This window comes from Abramis brama, assembly GCF_963993115.1.
Source record: "Abramis brama genome assembly, chromosome: 25".
Taxonomy (NCBI): Eukaryota; Metazoa; Chordata; class Actinopteri; order Cypriniformes; family Leuciscidae; genus Abramis; species Abramis brama.
In genome coordinates this window covers 8,536,517-8,554,658 of record NC_139987.1, presented here as the reverse complement: position 1 = coordinate 8,554,658, position 18,142 = coordinate 8,536,517, and the positions used below count along the sequence as shown (strand labels likewise).

The 18,142-nt window shown below is 37.7% G+C and overlaps 1 protein-coding gene across 2 annotated transcripts in view; it reads left to right on the top strand.

Moving 5' to 3' along the window:
* The window catches only part of gnaz (guanine nucleotide binding protein (G protein), alpha z polypeptide), a 43,045-nt gene extending 28,143 nt beyond the window's left edge, over window positions 1–14,902 (top strand). For both annotated transcript variants that reach the window (XM_084104064.1, XM_084104065.1), the window contains exon 3: window positions 11,730–14,902. In XM_084104064.1, the coding sequence (XP_083960190.1) occupies window positions 11,730–12,074 (345 nt within the window). In that variant the 3' untranslated portion in view covers window positions 12,075–14,902. The remainder of the gene's footprint in view (window positions 1–11,729) is intronic.
* The last annotated feature ends 3,240 nt before the right edge of the window (window positions 14,903–18,142 follow it).

Here is an 18,142-nt window from a genome sequence, read left to right as displayed (position 1 = left end):
TGAGGAGATTCTCCCTTCCATATGTGAAGCGCTTTGAGTACCCAGAAAAGCACTATATAAATGTAACAAATTATTTTTATTATTATTAAGACTACTTTGGTCATCTAGCTTCATCAGAAAGACAATGCTGGGCGACCAGCCTTGCCAATGCTAGGTGGTTTACCATCTTAACCAGTCTAAGCTGTATTGTCGGCCTCAGCAGCTCTCCCAGCCTGTTGAAGCTGGTTTGTTGGCTGGTCTTAGAGGGGTTTTGGGCCCTTATCAGAGGGTCAGACTGGGAGATCATCTGGCCTCCCAACTAAACACCAGCTTAACCAGTGGTGCGTTTCCTGTTCAGTGACATAACTCCCTGCCTAACTACCATAGTATGATGCATAGTTGGAGAATTAACTAGCTAGTCATAACTGTTTCCCAAAACCATAGTAACTTTTTCACTCATCCATCTTTCCAACCATACTAACAAGAAACTATGCTTCTAACTGCAGGTTGTGAGCTGTAAACAACTTTGCGATGCAGTTTGCAAATGTTCGTTGATTTTTGGAAACACTTAATCGTTGAACTATTTTGGTAATTACTGAACTTGCGACCATAATTAGTTGGCTAACAATGTATTTGGGAAATGCATCCTAGACTGGGAGACCACGGAAATTAGCTTAGGCTTTTCTAAGCAAGGTTTTTTTCAGCAGGCTCCCCATGAATTAATTACAAATTATATTTACAGAGTAAACCTGATTGTATTTGCCTCTGATGTTACTTAAAGGACATTATGTGTTAAGACCACTAATCTATATAAATGACTGGATTACTCATGATGACATCATAAAATGTGAAGCCACCACGCCGTCATATTGGTATTCCCTAGTGTTTCATCACATTCTATTGAATTAATAGGAAATCATCTGATTTTAATGAGACAACATACAGTAACGAGTCAGCGTTTTTATATCTGAAGTCTCCCTGTACATTCTTACAACGCAAATGGCCTAAACTTTTAAATGGTTATTGGTTTAAAGTCGGAAATTTCCCTTCATGCTTAATATTTCCTGCATAAATGCGTGCATAAATAAATCTATACTTGACGGCAGTGTGGAGTAGACACACCAATCTTAACGATTTATATATATTGCTTATCCTGCCTGAAAAGACCATAAACATTACAGATAACGTTCAAAGTATCAATTACTGTACATAGCCTACATCTTTAAAACTAATCATGTGCGACTGATACGCTGCAAATCGGGTGATTTTAGATCAATGTTTTGGCTGCAAGTCAATGATGCCCTCTGTCGTTAGGGAATCGTAAGATGGCCGCTCGAACACTTCTGGAGGCTTCACCGCCTGATGGCAGTTTAGAACGCAACGAGCAATCCAGTCATTTATATAGATCAGTGATTAAGATTTGGAATTACCTTTTATAAACAGTCGCCTAACTGCATATATTTTCTCTCCATGTGCTGAAGCTAATTGCTTATCAGTGAGTCCAAAACTGCATAGGCTAAGGCTACCTATGTGCGCTACATTAAACCTTTTCCCTCGACTCACAACAAGAACTTCCAAGTAGTGCATTAGCCTGGAATATCAATTAGCGTTGGGGAGTTAAAAATAAAAGTGTTCTGCGAGACTTGTGGGGAGGGGAGGGGGGGATGTACAAAAGTGATAATTGAGTTCACAGTGCAAGGTGTCAGGGTGTACCCGCGAGAATTATCAGATTTAGCACTGGGGAAAATCACTGATGTGATGGGGGTCAGAGAAGTTTTGTGTGTCTTCTGCTGGAAAGTTTGAAACAAAAAGGAAGTAACAAATCAAAGAGGAAGTGAGGAAAGTGAAGCAAGGATTTAGTGACTTGCTAGGGGAGTGGCAAAAAGGAATATGTTGAAGGGGGAAGGGCGGACCTCCTCCAGTAGCTTTTTCAGATTTGCCATTTTATCTAGTTGAAAACCATCACAGCAGTTAGAGGTAGCCTGAGGTCATCTTCAAATATAATTTATTAGCTCTAGCCGCACCTGTTTACAAGGTGTGTTGCTCATTTTCCTGCTAGATTTGGATCAAATACCAAATGTTTTCTTTGGCTTTAAAGTCAACATGATATCAAAATGTATTGTTCTTTCATAACACAAGTTCCTGGTTTTACAGTATTCTGAATGATCCATCGATTAGCTTTAGGGTTTGAATATACTGAATATCCTGTTTCAGAAACGTTATATTACGGAAGTAAAATAGCTGGCTAATGTCATTTAATGTTGATTTTAAGAGAGACAGTGAATAAATATGATATATTTTTTCCCCTGCTCATAAGACAGATGTTGTTGCTATGCTAAGTTTTTTGTTCTCCTTGACCATCTAGGAAAGGCTCATGGAAAATCTGGGCTACACAGGCCCTCACAACTTTCGTAAACATACGCTAACAGCTAGAGGAGTGTGTGTTTGAGCTCCAGGGTCTGGGGTGAGCCTCTGAATGAGATTACTCAATAAGCACTCATCTCTGAACTGGCCCACATGTGCTGCAGCTTGAGTGCTGCCAATCTCCTCTGGTTCTGCCAGTACAGAGCAGAATTTCTAAAATGACACCCCTCGCCCTGCGAATTCAGTCGCTGGCATGCGTCGGATAAGGCGAGTGGGATCAGCGCAGTCACCGAATGATTGAGTCGGAGTGGCAGCGAAGGGTTTTAAGCAATGCTCCATGGTCTTAAGAAAGTCTGTCTGAATGGGTTGTCAGCCATAGGGAGAAACACGAGCATTATAAGTAGAGCGATGATGCTCTGAATGTTGATAATAGGAGAAAATCTTGGTGACTTGTGTGTTAAATAGACAATGTTGACTAAGATGGCAGGGTTGGGCTAGTGACACTAAAAGCTTTTGCACTACAGTAATGTGTCTAGACAGACACTACTGTACTGTATATAGGACTGTTGAATGCAATCATTATACAGGAAAACGGGACTCTGAAACGTCTGGTTAACGCAGCATATTAAACCAGAATGAAAATACGGCAACAGGCAGAAGTGTCATGCTCAAGTGTCATTTTTGAGCCAAGTGGATTTTGAATGGAAAAAAAAGTCACAGTTGTTGAATAGTCTTTTTTTTTTATATTTAAAAATGTAATATATACTGTATATACTGTATTTATATAAGTTTGAACCCAGGTCTTATACTATCTTATTATATTCTAGTAAAGTATAAAACTACTATAAAAGTATTGTCTTGGGTCATGTCTTATCTTGCCACGGGCACGATGTGAGCCAACACTGCTGCCCCTTCAAAAAATAAATAATTAAAAAATAGCTACATGATGCCCCTGGCCGCATGAAACATGTTTGTAAGATGTTTCAAGGCAAGTTTTCCATAGCACTGCAAACACTCAGTACCTTCCCCACATAATAAATTATCTATGTATCCTCACTCTTGAAAGTTTCATTTCCAGCTGTCATGAGCTTTGCAAAAAGCTGTTTCATTCAGGCTTAAAGGGATAATTCACCCCAAAATGAAAATGCGGTCATCATTTTCTCACCCTCATGTCATTCCATACCTGTAAGACTTTCGTTTGTCTTCGGAACACAAAGGAAGACATTTTAATGAAATCTGAGATTTCTGTCCCGCCATTGACAGCTACGCAACTAACACTTTGACGCTTCAAAAAGTTCATAAAGAGATAGTAAAACTAATCCATATGAATTGAGCAGTTTAGTCAACATTTTTTGAAGAGACACGATCACTTTATATTGTGAACAGAATGAATTTAGGCTTTTATTCACATTTAAACATTCATCAACTCACACATCAGTTGTGGTAAACAGAAGTGTGTGCGCTTGATGTGCGAGAACCAATGAGGTTCATTCTCGTGTTACGCAGCATGTTTGAACTTCAGCAAGAACCAATGAGGTTCATTCTCGTGTTACGCAGCATGTTTGAACTTCAGCAAGAACCAATGAGGTTCATTCTCGCGTGTCAAGCAGGTTCGGTTGAGCTTTTGTTTATGTTCACTGATTAATGTTTTTATGTGAATAAAAGCCTAAATTAAATCTGTTCATCATATAAAGCAATTGTGTCTCTTTAGAAAATTTGGACTAAACCGCTCAATTCATATGGATTCGTTTTATGAACTTTTTGAAGCGTCAAAGTAGTAGTTACGTAGCTGAAAGACCTCAGATTTCATTAAAAAGATCTTCATTTGTGTTCTGAAGATGAACGAAAGTCTTACGGATTTGGAACGACATGAGGGCGAGTAATTAATGAAAGAATTATCCCTTTTAGTGGAGTGATATTTTATAGATTGTCGTTGACCAGACTTCTGCTAAATTTCAGTTACCACTTAAAATCCCACCTAATGATTTGCACCATCCTGTAATGCCTGGCGTCTCTAGCGTGCTAAAGCTCGCAAAGCTGACTAAAGCTTTGCAGACCATAATTGACCAAGAAATACTGGCAAGAGTACTTTTCAAGCCATTTTTACCTAATGAAAGCAATTTTACAATTGAATTATCTTTTATTAAAAAAAATCCTTTCTGCTGTAATGTCCCCACAGTCCCCCACGCGTATTCCTGCACATCTGTTACAAAAGCTTCCCAGTAATTCAATGCCGCAGATGTAACTTTTCAATTGCGATTCACAATCATCTAATTCTGCTGGGGACTTCAAGCAACAGTTGTCAATTTTGTGGCACGGCACATTTCATCTTCTTTTCCCCCTTTCAATATTTCTTTCTACATTCCTTTTTTGACCCAACCCTCCCTTAAAAAAGGTTTCCATGGCAACCATTGCCAAGCAACAGAGCAGTCAAACGCTCCTAATCCTGTGCTGTTGACAATGAGCTGTGACCGGGAGAGGGGGGTTTACATGGTGCTCGGCAACCGGAGAGAGGGTAGACGTGTGCTCGTGCAAGCGGCGGAGAACGTGTGCTGAGAAGGACAGCGCGAGGAACTGCATTGCGCAATAGTCAGTCAAAGCAATGCAGCTCCGGTGCCAGTTGGCTGGGAGGAGTTGGAGAGAGACTCAAGATCTGGGTCACGGGAGGGATGCTTGGCCATATATCGGCTTTGATTAAGTTCATTGATGGAGGACATCTACCATCTCTCGCCTTATGTGTGTGACACCAGCCACTGAGGCACATTAGTTTCTTTATCTTTTTTTGGTCTGATTTTTTTTTTTTACCAGACAGAATTTTTTGAATTCTGTTATCATTTATTTGCTCTGATGTTATTGTAAATCAGTATGACTTTCTTTTTTCAACTGAACACAAAAAGATATTTTGAAAGATTTCTCAGTGTTTTTTGTCCATACACTGAAAAGCAAAGGATTGTTTGGTTTCCCAGCATTCTTCAAAATATCTTCTTTTGTGTTCCACAGAAGAAAGAAAGTCATACAGGATTGTAACAACATGAGGATTATTAAGTGATGACAGAATTTTGGGTTAACTAGCGATTTGAACAAACCTTTAAACTTTAGTGTGTAACTCGTCCCACATTGTTTGTGCAACAGACATGAAAAATACCCTAAAATGTGTGACTTGTAAAGGAAAGACTACCGTTTCAACTTCCTTTTTTTAACAATTACAAAAAATAACACCTTTGCAACTGCATGGCAATATACAAAAAAAAAAGCAGCTGCTTGAATGAAACAATTATTTATTTATTTTTTATTTTTTTTTAAGGATGAGCCACAATTGTTGAATAGTCTGAATTGAAACTGACTAGCTCATCTAGTTTTCATATCGTTTCTTCCCTATTTTGCCATATATCTGTATGAAACTGCTTCTCGAACAAGAAAAAAAAATGTAGGGCAAAAAATGTTTTGATTTTGCCCATGTGGAGTTGATTGGATGGTTGTGGTTTGCTATTGGTCGATCTCATGTAAGTGACAGGTTGTCTCGCCCTCACACCAGTAAACAATGTCATCAGAGAATTTAAGAAAATGATGAATACACAATGATGTGTACAGTTAAATCACTTACAATAAATCCTGCAGTATCCCATAAATTGATATAAATGAGAATTGTACATTTTGATTTCTTGGTGAGTTTAATTAGCATTCTGACAGCAACCCGAAATTACACAGGGCAAATCTAGTTCTGAATTTGAATTCTGATACATTATAATGCAGCCATTGCCAGTAATGTTGAAGGATGCCTCAGACACACTGACTCATGCCTTTCAATTACTGATAAACAAGGATGTCAGTGAAAAGATTCATAGCTACACAGGCAGCTTAGCCTCCATGCATTAAATGAAGCTTTGAAGCTAACCATGTTAGCCACATTAGCTGAATCGACTCGACTGTGAAAACAGTTTTGATACTGAGTTAAAAAAAAAAAAAAAAAGCTTCAGAGTGAGCTCCATGTTTCCTACTTTCATACATTTTTATGAAAATGCTATCAATTCTTCAACATAACATAGGCTCATTGGAAAAACGCACCTCTACCTACATTTTTGCAACACTCTAAAAACGTACCCATACACATATCAGAAACAAACACTAGTGGCTTTAAACACCAACAACTTTTATTCCTTTTAACAAAAATAATGATTACAGAGGCAGATTATCTATTAAAGGTCAATTCACACGGCACAGACAAACATCAATAAATAAAAAAACTGCCCCAACAAACACTGATTGAACATATTCAGTCGGGTGAAAACAAATCCTGACCAACGCCAACAGATGCTGACAGGGGTAACACACCGATCCAACAAAACCCAACAATCGCGTTTGTTGCCGTTTGTCATCGTTTGTCTGTGCGGTGTGAATTGGCCTTAAGAAATACTTATTTTCATTCGGTTCCTTGCGCAATACTGTTATGTCATGGCCTCAAAACACTTTTATCATAGTGCATAATTTGTAGACTTATACATTTTGGCATTTGCATCACATATATGTGCAGCTTTTATGACGTAGCGGCTTGCTATCTCATCTGGTACAGCATAGCGATGTGGAGCGTTGACAACAGGTCCTATGAAACACAAGTCTTAGAGGAAAGCTAAGATAGCATGGTTGCTTCAGCAAATGCGATTTCATCTCTTTACATTTGCTTTGCTTAACACTATTGGTTATGTTTATGGTAGGGTTTAGTAGGTGTTATCTTCAAATGCAAAAGAGCATTGACCTTTTAGTGCCACTCACCGGACATTTTATTTCTGAACTGCCACGATATGTACTACAACCAACGTAACAAAGCGTTTCACGTTCATCTGTTTCGGATAAAACTAAACATGATTTTAGCATCATTTGTATGATTTTGCAGAGATGTAGCCACAGCCATGTTTTTTCCAGTGAGCCCTGGATTGTATTTCTGATAATAATTTTAAAAAAGAACTGATAACTAGGGGTGCTTCTACGTTCAAATACAACTAAACTTTGTATAATGTTCTAATCTTCAACAAAGGAAATGGGAGCAGGGCGGGATAAAGAGAACAGAGACAAATTTGAGACGCAAAGTGTGGCAATTACGAGCAGGTATAGTGTAAATGTACTTTACAGCTCTCTCCCTCATTGCTGATGGGGCTATTAGAGGACTAGACAAGAGTCATTTTCACTCAGCTTCTACGAAATGGATTTTCTGGAGCGAGACGTCTCAATTCAACAGTTCTTATTTACAGGAAACAAAGCATTAATACACTGTTGAACCTCCTTATTAATATTTAAGCCTAATGAAGGCTTGTGTCTGGAGTGCGCAGGGAGAGGCCAGGCGTCACGCTGCGCCGTGTGTCTCGGCGGGGGTACCCCTCCCGCTGGCTCCCTGCCTCCTTTTCTCTTTCTTTCTCTCTCTCTCTTCTCCTTCCATCACTCCCACAATTGGCTCTGGAGAAGGCTGTACTTGGAAACACCCAGAGCTTTAGCAAAGCACTTCCACCCCATCCCCCGGGCTGCCCGATTGCTTAATGGACACCTTAAGATCCGCAGGGATGCTTGGCTAATGGTGTGACCTGATATCAGAGAGCCCAATTGGCCATTCGAGGGCCTCACTCTGCAGGAATATGAGTACACTCAGGCGCAGTCACAGCCCCTCACAGTCTGTCAGCCAGCTAGGCGTTACGGACAAATGTTTATCTGTGTTTACAACAGTTTTTTTTTTTTTTTTTAAATAATCAGATTTGTGTGCACTATTTTTTAAGATTACATTACAATGTCATGGAGGATTACTCACACTACAAGATATCTCAGCCCATTGTCACTTCCTGCCCCACGTGACCAAAAAAGCCATATATTAATAATATTCCCCATGAGTGTGATTTTCTTTTTCCAATTATGCAACATTTTTTCTTTTTTTTGTACAAAATTCCTGTCAAAGAAAAGCCTTAACCCTAATCCTAACCTAATAGCAGGTAGCTAAAATGAAATAGGGTGTCAGGATCCCCTCGGTTGAAATCCGCCTTCTGGGTGGGGGGTGCGGGTTGGTTTGGTCATGGCGGACTAGATCTGCTACTCTGCTGCAGAGCAAGTACAACTTACTTCTGCTAAATGCTTAGAACATAAAAGTAAGGGACACATGCTACTGCTGCTGCTAGAGAGAGGGAGACCCCCTGTAGCAGATTTAGGCAGGTGGTGCTGGGGAGGCAGAAGGCTAGAAGAAGAATCTGCACAGCCCACAAAGAAAGGACTTGTGTCCTCCAAAGCATTTTTAGCCAGCTTAAAATGCTAGGTGCTCTGCTGAATACGCCTAGCTGTGGGCACTTGAGAGCATTTTTTTTTTCCAGTTTAGACACTCTGCTTGCTAAGATATGGAATATCCGCAGAAGTGTTATTAGGATCTCATTTCACTGATAGTTTGTTTCCGTTTCGATTCTATATAAAAATATCAATACAATGTAAAGTTTGCAGTGACTCTTGTTTTAAATTATTTTGTTCTGTTCTTATGCCTGTGGTTGTCATGTTGCCATTGTACAAGCAGGATGTGGGCAGTTGGTCGGTGTTGTATTTGTCCCCTCCTCCACTGTGAATGCACGGCTGGGTAAAAAGTGCCAGTGATGAGCACTGCGTTTTACCCAAAGTTTAACATTCTTTAAAAAACGCAGAGCACTCAGCACTTCAGTGTGAAATAAACGCTCAGTGAATATTTTCCAGTTCATTTAAAAAAAAATTGTTTTGGCTTTAATACAATGAAAGAAAAAAAAGAAAGAAAAAATAATAATAATAATAATAATAATAACATATATATATATATATATATTTAAAATAATTGTTTAATTTTTGGAAAACTGTTGTCTTTATAATATCGTGCCTAAATGATTATCTATATGGTATAAATGAGTATTATACATTAAATATGTCCTCCTACACAAGGGAATCGCCATATTTGAGGATCCTTGACAAAGTTTAAAAAACCTTAAACCCTAACGTTTTTCCTGCTGGTCCTGGACCAACATTCCCATCCACCAATAGGAATGTTGCTCCAGGACCAGCAGGAATAACCTTGGTGCTGCACTAAGGCAAAAGAAGGAGACAAAATTTATGAAAGAGTCCCAGTGATGAGGTCTTTCTATTTTCTTCATCATAGCAACTATTCCTCCATCGTCTTCACATTCACAGATTTTACTCATCTCTCTTTGAAACCCACTTTCACTCTCTGGTTGATGATCTTGTGATTTGCTCAAAGCACGATGATGTTTTGTGTAACCTTTCAAACAGCGGCCCAGTCTTCATATCAGATTCCTCCCTCAGTCACAAGCTGCTCGTCCCAACCACGTGCCCGAAACCACTGCAGCTCGCACTGTGGGAGGGGGTGGAAGGGTGGATCCACCCGCACACACTCCACTTCCACAAAATGTGGTAAACACTATGCACTCGGGATAATCGATAATTAATCGATATATATATATATGTTTGCAATTATACTTGTTTTGACTTCTAGTAGACTTAATGTGGTCTTATAGTCTTACCAAGCTAAAGTAGATTATGTAATAAATTATGTTTAGTAAACACTATAACCTTTGAAATATCTGCAGAAAGCACATGTTCGGGGATTAAAATGCATTACTTGGATGGATGATGGTATCGTAAAAGGCTCTGCTGATGTCGCCAGCAAAATGGTTCTGGGCATTTCACGGGTGTTATTTACATCCTGTCCTCTGCCTTTGTTTTATGGGCATTACCCTGGCAAACACAGCAAGGTAATTGAACATGGGCAGGTGACTAATTGAATTAGATAGGGAACTCAGTGTGGGCTAGAGAAATGGAGGTTAATAACTTCGGTCGGCCATATGATGCCTGCTGAAATCGACATGATTCTGAGAGCTGCTTTTGCTTGTTGTTTCTCTTAGGGATTTTGTGGTGCGCGGGTTTTAATCTTAATTTTGAATGTATTTAATGTTTAGTTAATGTTTCATCTTTGCAGAAAGCAACAATTATTTTCAATAAGTCATGTTATGGCCCTGTTTTATCTAACTAAATATTGACTGAAGATTGAGCATACTCCGTACTCAGAAAGCTGGTTCTCTTGTTACCTAATCATGTTTCAGATAAGGGTATGTGTCAACATTCAAATAATAGGCTACTATGTATGTTAGAATGAAAAAAAAAAAAAGTTGAAAAACTTTGTGAAAATGCACTTTCGCATATAAATTCTATATGGAAATAATATACTTTAAAATAATATACTTAAGTGCAAACTGAATATGTTTTCAAATGTTTTCCCTTTTTAAAATATACTTGAGTGTCAAGAAACAGTCATGAATGTGTACTCTCTTTAAGTACAGTTTAATGGACTTTTATTTCATTATTATTATTTTATCTGCTACTACAGTTTTTCAACACTATATATGTTCAAGATTTGAAGTACATTACAATTGCACACTACTTTTTTTTTTTTTTTTTTTACAAGAGAAGACAAGAATGATTCACTGATTCATGAATGAACTTGTAAAGGTAACGGTAACACTTTAGGGTCGAATTCTCACTATTAACTAGTTTCTTAATAGCATGCATATTACTAGGATATTGCCTGTTTATTTGTACTTATAAAGCACATTTTAATGCCTCACTCTGCATGACCATATTCTACATCCCTTAATCCTACCCAATACCTAAACTTAACAACTACCTTACTAATAATTAATAAGCAGAAATTAGAAGTTTAATGAGGCAAAAGTCGTAGTTAATAGTTAGTTAATAGTGAAAATTGGACCCTAATCTGAAGTGTGACCAAGGTATAACTACATTATGTCACCTGCAGAAATGTTGTTGGTTTCTGGGGTGTTTTGGATAGTTACTTGCTGGCAAAAGAGTATATATGAGATTATTGTTCCTCAGGTTTCTCTTTCAATGCACTATTTTTCACCTATTTTATTGCTAACCACGGAAAAATTGTAATTCTGATGGCTTAGTAAAGTAATAGCACACTTTCCCTCAACAAGCCACGCAATTTGAGGTATCCTTCATGTCTGTATAGCACAAACAGTGCTAGATAATACTTCAGGTTAGAGGCATGTTCAAATCCCTAAGTATGCATTATTAAAAAGCGAGTTTGTGGGAGTTAAACCACATCATTTGTCCTGTTGCCACAATGAATGGCCCCGCTATAGTGATTTGTTTGTTGTCCTAATATTAGGTCATCTCTTTTGACATTCAGCCCTTCATCTAGATCTAGAGTGTCTCTGGGAACTTAATATGTTACCCTGTTTGCTCTCTTCAAGGTTAAAGGCCACTGATTTCATGAACTTCAGAGGTTTTCCCCTACGAGGGAGCCAGATCCTTTTGTTAGCGCTCCAACTAACCATTTCTTGTCTTCGGTTTCCCAACAGAGCCGTATGGCGGAGAGCCTGCGTTTGTTCGATTCCATCTGCAACAACAACTGGTTCACCAATACCTCGCTCATCCTCTTCCTCAACAAGAAGGACCTGCTGGCCGAGAAGATCAAGCGTATTCCGCTGACGGTCTGCTTCGCTGACTACAAGGGCCAGAACACCTACGAGGAGGCGGCCGTGTACGTGCAAAGGCAGTTCGAGGACCTCAACCGCAACAAGGAGACCAAGGAAATCTACTCGCACTTCACTTGCGCCACTGACACCAGCAACATCCAGTTTGTGTTTGACGCGGTGACGGACGTGATCATCCAAAACAATCTCAAGTACATTGGATTGTGCTAGGACGAGGGGACGGGGGAGAGGGGCGACAGGCGCGGCAAAAGTAAAACCCTTTGGCGAACGATGAGGCTCACCTGTCGATCGATCCGGGCGCCCTCAAAAACGCTTGTTGAAACTGTAAACTCAGATGAGGCCCAGAGGAAAGGGCTACATGCTGCCATCCTGCTAGATTTATCAATGTCAAAAACGTAAAGGTCAAGAAGGATTTAACAAGGTCGGTATAAATGTGTTTGCACTGAACATACTGTATGACTATGTAGACACACACACACACATGCATCGTTAAGTTTGTTCACACACAACGGACTTTGGGATCAGTTAAGCACGTTTAACATGGAAACACTGGAAAAAGATATACCTGCTCCTCTCTTCCCTTAGAAACAGCAGGAATAAAGATACCATACATGAAAGGGATAGTTCACCCAAAAAAAGACAAAAAAGTCATCACTTACTCTTATAATTTCCAACCTGTATGACTTACTACTTTCTTCTATGCACATGTTTAGCAGAATGTTCACGCTTCTCTTTTCCATACAACGACAGTGAATGGTGAAACCATAAAAGTACCATAAATTATGACTTGTGTGCTTATTATTAAGGAATATGACCATATGCACATATTCAAATTTGGTGCATCGCAACTGGTTTAGATACACACTCGCATTACAGTTCAAATAATCAAGTGCATTAGATGTGCTTTAGTATTAAAATCAACATCAAAATAAGTATAAGATAAAATATTAATAAAACACGATTTAAAATATACTTTAAAGTAAAACTTTAAATTTGACATTACAAAGTGTACTTTTTAAAAGTGTACTTAAGTGTGTTAAGCAACCTAGTCATGAAAGTGTACTCTCTTCAAGCAAAAGTGCACTTAAGTGACTATAAATATTTTTTAAATATACAGTTAAGATTTGAAGTACACTACAAGTGCACATTCAATACAATTAAGTGCACTTTGTTTTCACAAGAGAAGAAAGGAATGATTAAAAAAAAATGATGTCATCTGAAGAATAGGTGAGTGTTTGCAAAAAACTGCCTCATTCCTGGTGGCTGCCGAGGTGTTGCTATTTGGTTGTTAGGGTATTCTGGGAATTGTGAATGGTTTCTTGGTGGTTTCTATATTGTCTCTATTTGTCCCTCCTCTTTCAACGCAAATAACATTTCTGGCCCATTTTATTGCCCACCAAGGGAAGATTGTAATTTCTATGGCTTTGAAAAGTAACACTTTCAATATAAAATATAATATAAAAGCTATATGCACATGCTCAAATTTGGTGCATCGCAATTGGTTAAGATGCACACGCAAGTCAAACCTGTCATGACACGTCTTGATGTGCCATATTTGAATATACGTGACCATGAATGAGATTTGAGAGCTGCAGTGGAGAAGATTATCAGTGATTAACGACTTATATTTCAGCGTTTTCCTCACACAAATCTATTGCATGACTTCATAAAACTTGGAATACAGATTATATGGACTGCTTTTATAGTACTTTTGGCATTTTTTGGCACTAAACAGCCACTGGTCACCATTCACTGTGTGGAAAAGAGCGGCATGAACATTCTGCTAAATATCTCATTATCATTATTTGAATTCCACAGAAGATATGAAGTCATATAGATTTGAAGTGACATATGGGTGAGTACACGATAACATTTTTATTTAAAGGTGAACCATTCCTTTAAATTTTGTCTTTCTTTTTAAGGTCTTTGATTTGCCTGATTTAAGTAATGCTGCTTTTGGGGAGGATTTAAAGCGTTTATTTGAAAGTATAATTGTATATGAGAGGTTAAAAGTATCCTGAGAGAAAAAAACAAAACGATGTCATTTGGTTTTGCTTCAAAGGTGAAATCTGCCTCTGTCTGAATATGGAGTCAATGGCTTTTTTACTCACACTCACGCTGTAGTTTATTTTTGGCTGTCTGACCCCTAGGAAGCAATCTATTTTCTTGTTTCTTTTTATTCTGTTTTCCTTTAGCCTAAAATAGGATGTAATCCAGAGTTTTTATAGCAAGCGTCCTTCTTTCCATGAGAGTGTTACACTGACGTGAGCATTGACGTGTTTCATAACGATCATTCCAGATTCAAAGAAAAATAAACAGTGCCAATATTAATGTAAATAAAAAAAGGCCCGCCAATCATGTTACTTTTTCGGTTTCTATGGACAGAAAAGTATATATATATATATATATATATATATAAACATTAAATATGCATGATTTTGTTACTTTGGGATTTTGATAAATTATAGTTTGATTTGCTTTCTTATATTTTTAGTTTTACTAACATGCTCCAAAAATATATCAGTCAAACACTGTTCACTGTTCCTTCCTGAGAGGTATTTATTGAAGAGAGTTTTATGTGCAGAACGAGTAATTTATGTCCAACGCAACCTAAACTCAGCACGAAAACATTAAAAGAGGATTTGCTCCTCAAATTTTGTCTGTAACAGAAAAAGAGTGGAAGAGAAAAAGAATATCTATAAAAGAGCAGAATCTTTTTATCCTGGTGTCATTTTGAGTGGACGTGGTCCGCTGTATGTGTAAATACTATGTGAGGTATACTTTGTGAGACAATGAAAAAAAAAAAGAAGAAAAAAAAAGACATCCCTTTTTAAGATGTAGGGCTGATTGACATATTAAAGGGGTCCAGCACCCGCTCCAGTCCTCCTCCTGTTCTGCTATGAAGATGTACAACAAACCCAAATAAGGGCTTCAGGATTGATTTTACAGGATGTCCACCAAAAAAAGAAAAAAGAAACAAAGAAATAAAGTATAAAGTATAAAAGAACAATAATAGTGAATAAAAACAATTATGCAAATGTTGTTGTGCTGTAGGTTTGTTTCTTGTGTTGGGGTGAGTGAGGCTTCAGTAACTCTTTCTCATCAAACTTACACATAATCGCTTGTGTTTGACATAATATTTTCTGCAATGCAATCTAACAGTTCTGTGTAATACTAATATTTTATATTTATACAAACTTTTATACAGGCATTAACCAACCACAAAAAATGTCTTGGTCATATTTCACCCGAAAATAAATAAATAATAATTATAATAATAAAGAAAAGTGAGCCTATTTTTAGAACCATTTGGACTTTTTGCATTGTGACATTATTATTGATGACAATAAATTTGACATTTATTATGACAATTAAAAACACCTTTCAGAATTTATACTACTGTAATGCAAAAATAAAAAAGATTTTACAGTGTAATGTATTTACATAAATCTACGCACGTAAAGAGACATGGTGCTGGACAAAAAATATGAGATGGGAGGAAAAATATTTCAATGATTTTGAATTCCCTCACAAACTTGTCACCTGAGAAACTTTGCGTTCCTTCTCAAAAACGTTTTGAGAAAACGCAAAAAAAATAACATTTGCGAGAGAATGCAAAAGCATTGATGTATAATAATTTTCCCTCCCATCTCATATTTTTTTCCCTCACCATGTCCCTTTTAGGGGTCCGTATAAATATAATTGTAGTACGCTAAAGTATATATATATATATATATTTTTTTTTTTACAGTAACATGATAAAAAAACCGAGCCATAGTAATGACATCAACAAAAAAAAATCAAAGGTTCCGGACACATGCTTAATTATTACTTAATTTACTAAATTTATTTAATTTTTTTGGTTTTCTTTTGTGGGTGAAATTCACTATATTCGCTGATATATATCCGTTTATATAAATTCTAACTTTTTGCCTGTACTTCAACAATAACAGCATCATATTCTGTTAAAACATAGAAAAGATATAGTAGGAAAATATAATCCATGGAATTATTTGCTGCCAGCACTGACCGCTAATGCAAGAAAATACCAAAATGGTCAGCGATATGCATCCCTCTTTTCTACATGCATGTTTTCACAGCATCAACAACATTATCAGCCTCATTAAATGTTGCAATAAACTTGGGGCAGCTCTGATGACTGTAGTGAGTGGCCATATATTGCCTCCATGATAAATCATTGTTTTGAGTGCTATCACTCTAATTCAATGACATATGCTGCAGGCTGACGCATTGCATGTAATCCATGAGGAAATTGTTTCTTCCTGCGTGACTGTCCCTGGTCATCAGGGAAATGTCTTCTCAATCAGTCCGGCAACAATAGAAGCTCAACGCTGCTTTTATTTATGGTGCATTGCACCACGGCAATCAACATGCTAATTAAATGTGCAATTAAATTATACTTCAATTGATTTATGTCTGCAGAGAGTTTGTCTGAGTAGTAAAACGAACTGTGAGAGTGAGAGATGGACGGAACTGAAGATGACAGGCTGGAATGGTCTCGCATAATGGCCCAATTAGTGGCCAAACCCTGGATGACCGCTTATTGTTGCCATTACAAACACGGCCCATTGTTTATCATTGTTGTACCGGGACAAAACAGCATACAGAACTGACAAAATAAAAGTTTATGTACCAAGGAAGCATTTTGAATTAATATGTTCAAGTTGTTCTGAGCTATTCCATCATGTGTGGGTGCCACCTCCTCCATTTTATCACAAAGTGTGTTTTTCCTTGCCACTAACTGTACAACTCCTGATGTATTCACACTGTCAGACTCAAAATAGAAATATTTACAAATCTACATTGATTAAGACTGAATTGAGCATACAGTATGGTTTCAAACTGACCTTCAGCTCTTGGAGAAAGTCTGAAGGGGTCATATAAAAAATATTTAAAAAAGTTTAAATAAATAAAATCATATTTTATCACCAGTCCCAAGTGGATAAAAAAAAAAAAACGTTCCAAAACCACATAAAATAAACCACAAAGTAAGTACCTTTCATAATTAATATCAGTGTTGCACACTCGTCGGCTATCGGCAAAACATGGCCACGCTTTTCTTGCAACACTGTATTTTATGAAACACGTTTTGATTAAATACCTCTGAAGTTTTTCGTTATTTACTGAGATATGTAAATCCATATAAACATCATTTTTTTGGTGAAAACGTTATTGGTTTGGTCGCCAGTGCGCATGAACCAACTCGGCGTGCTCTCAGGGAATCTGATTCACATGCTACTTGTTGAACTCATAGCCTATAGATGGCATATGGAAAGAAGACCTTCAGGATGAACACTAATTTGTATAATATTTGTTTTTAGAAATGTTTTCATGAATATCTTACAGCTGTGAAACCTTTTGAAAATGAACCTGTTACTGTCAGGAGTGGACAGGCTGCTTTAAAAGACACACATTTATATTTCTGTATTCTGCTGAACACTTTCTTTGCTGGGAAAAAAATCATAATAATAATAATCAGATGTCTCACCATTGTTTATGAGGCGTGTGGGAAGTGCCGATCTTGTTCAGGCGCTGGAGTTTCTCTTCGCGTGGCCTTGAATTTCACATGTAGCCTAAAGCAGATGAAAAAATTGAAAAGGAGGATGCATGACATGGATGTACTCACGTATATTTCATGATTTTCTAACCAGAATGTCAGGGGGAAATAATGTGCGTGTCACTCAGGAGACAGTTTTCCCCCTTGAGACTGTGGTATACTGGTTTATGACACAACATGTGACCAATGTGACTAGATTATTGAAAGAGTGCATTTGCCCTGAAAAACAGAAATAAACAGATGAATGCTATACAGCAACGCTGAGCAGGAGGGCCGGCCAATGGAAGACCTTGTGACTGTCATGAGGAGCAGGGAAGGACACACGGCGGAGACAGAGGAGCCAGGCACTCCATTTCATCTCATTCTTCAGAATGGTGAACATCGGTTTCCAGCTTTACAGTCTTGATAACAAATTGGATTCAGAGTTCAAATTATTCACAGGGATATACGTGATGTGTTACTCTGATATAAAGCTGGTTGGCTGAAACTGAGCCAGGTCACATTTTACGTTTACAAAGCTCTCAGTGTATTTTGCATAACGAAAATGATGCCTATTTTTGGACCATTAAGATTTGTTCACATCTTTTATTAACATCTTCCTTTACTGTAATACATCTGGATGGGATTTCTGTAAATTATTCCCAATGATTATTCAAATTAGATTCTCAATCCTGGAATACAGTATTTCTCAATGAAAAAA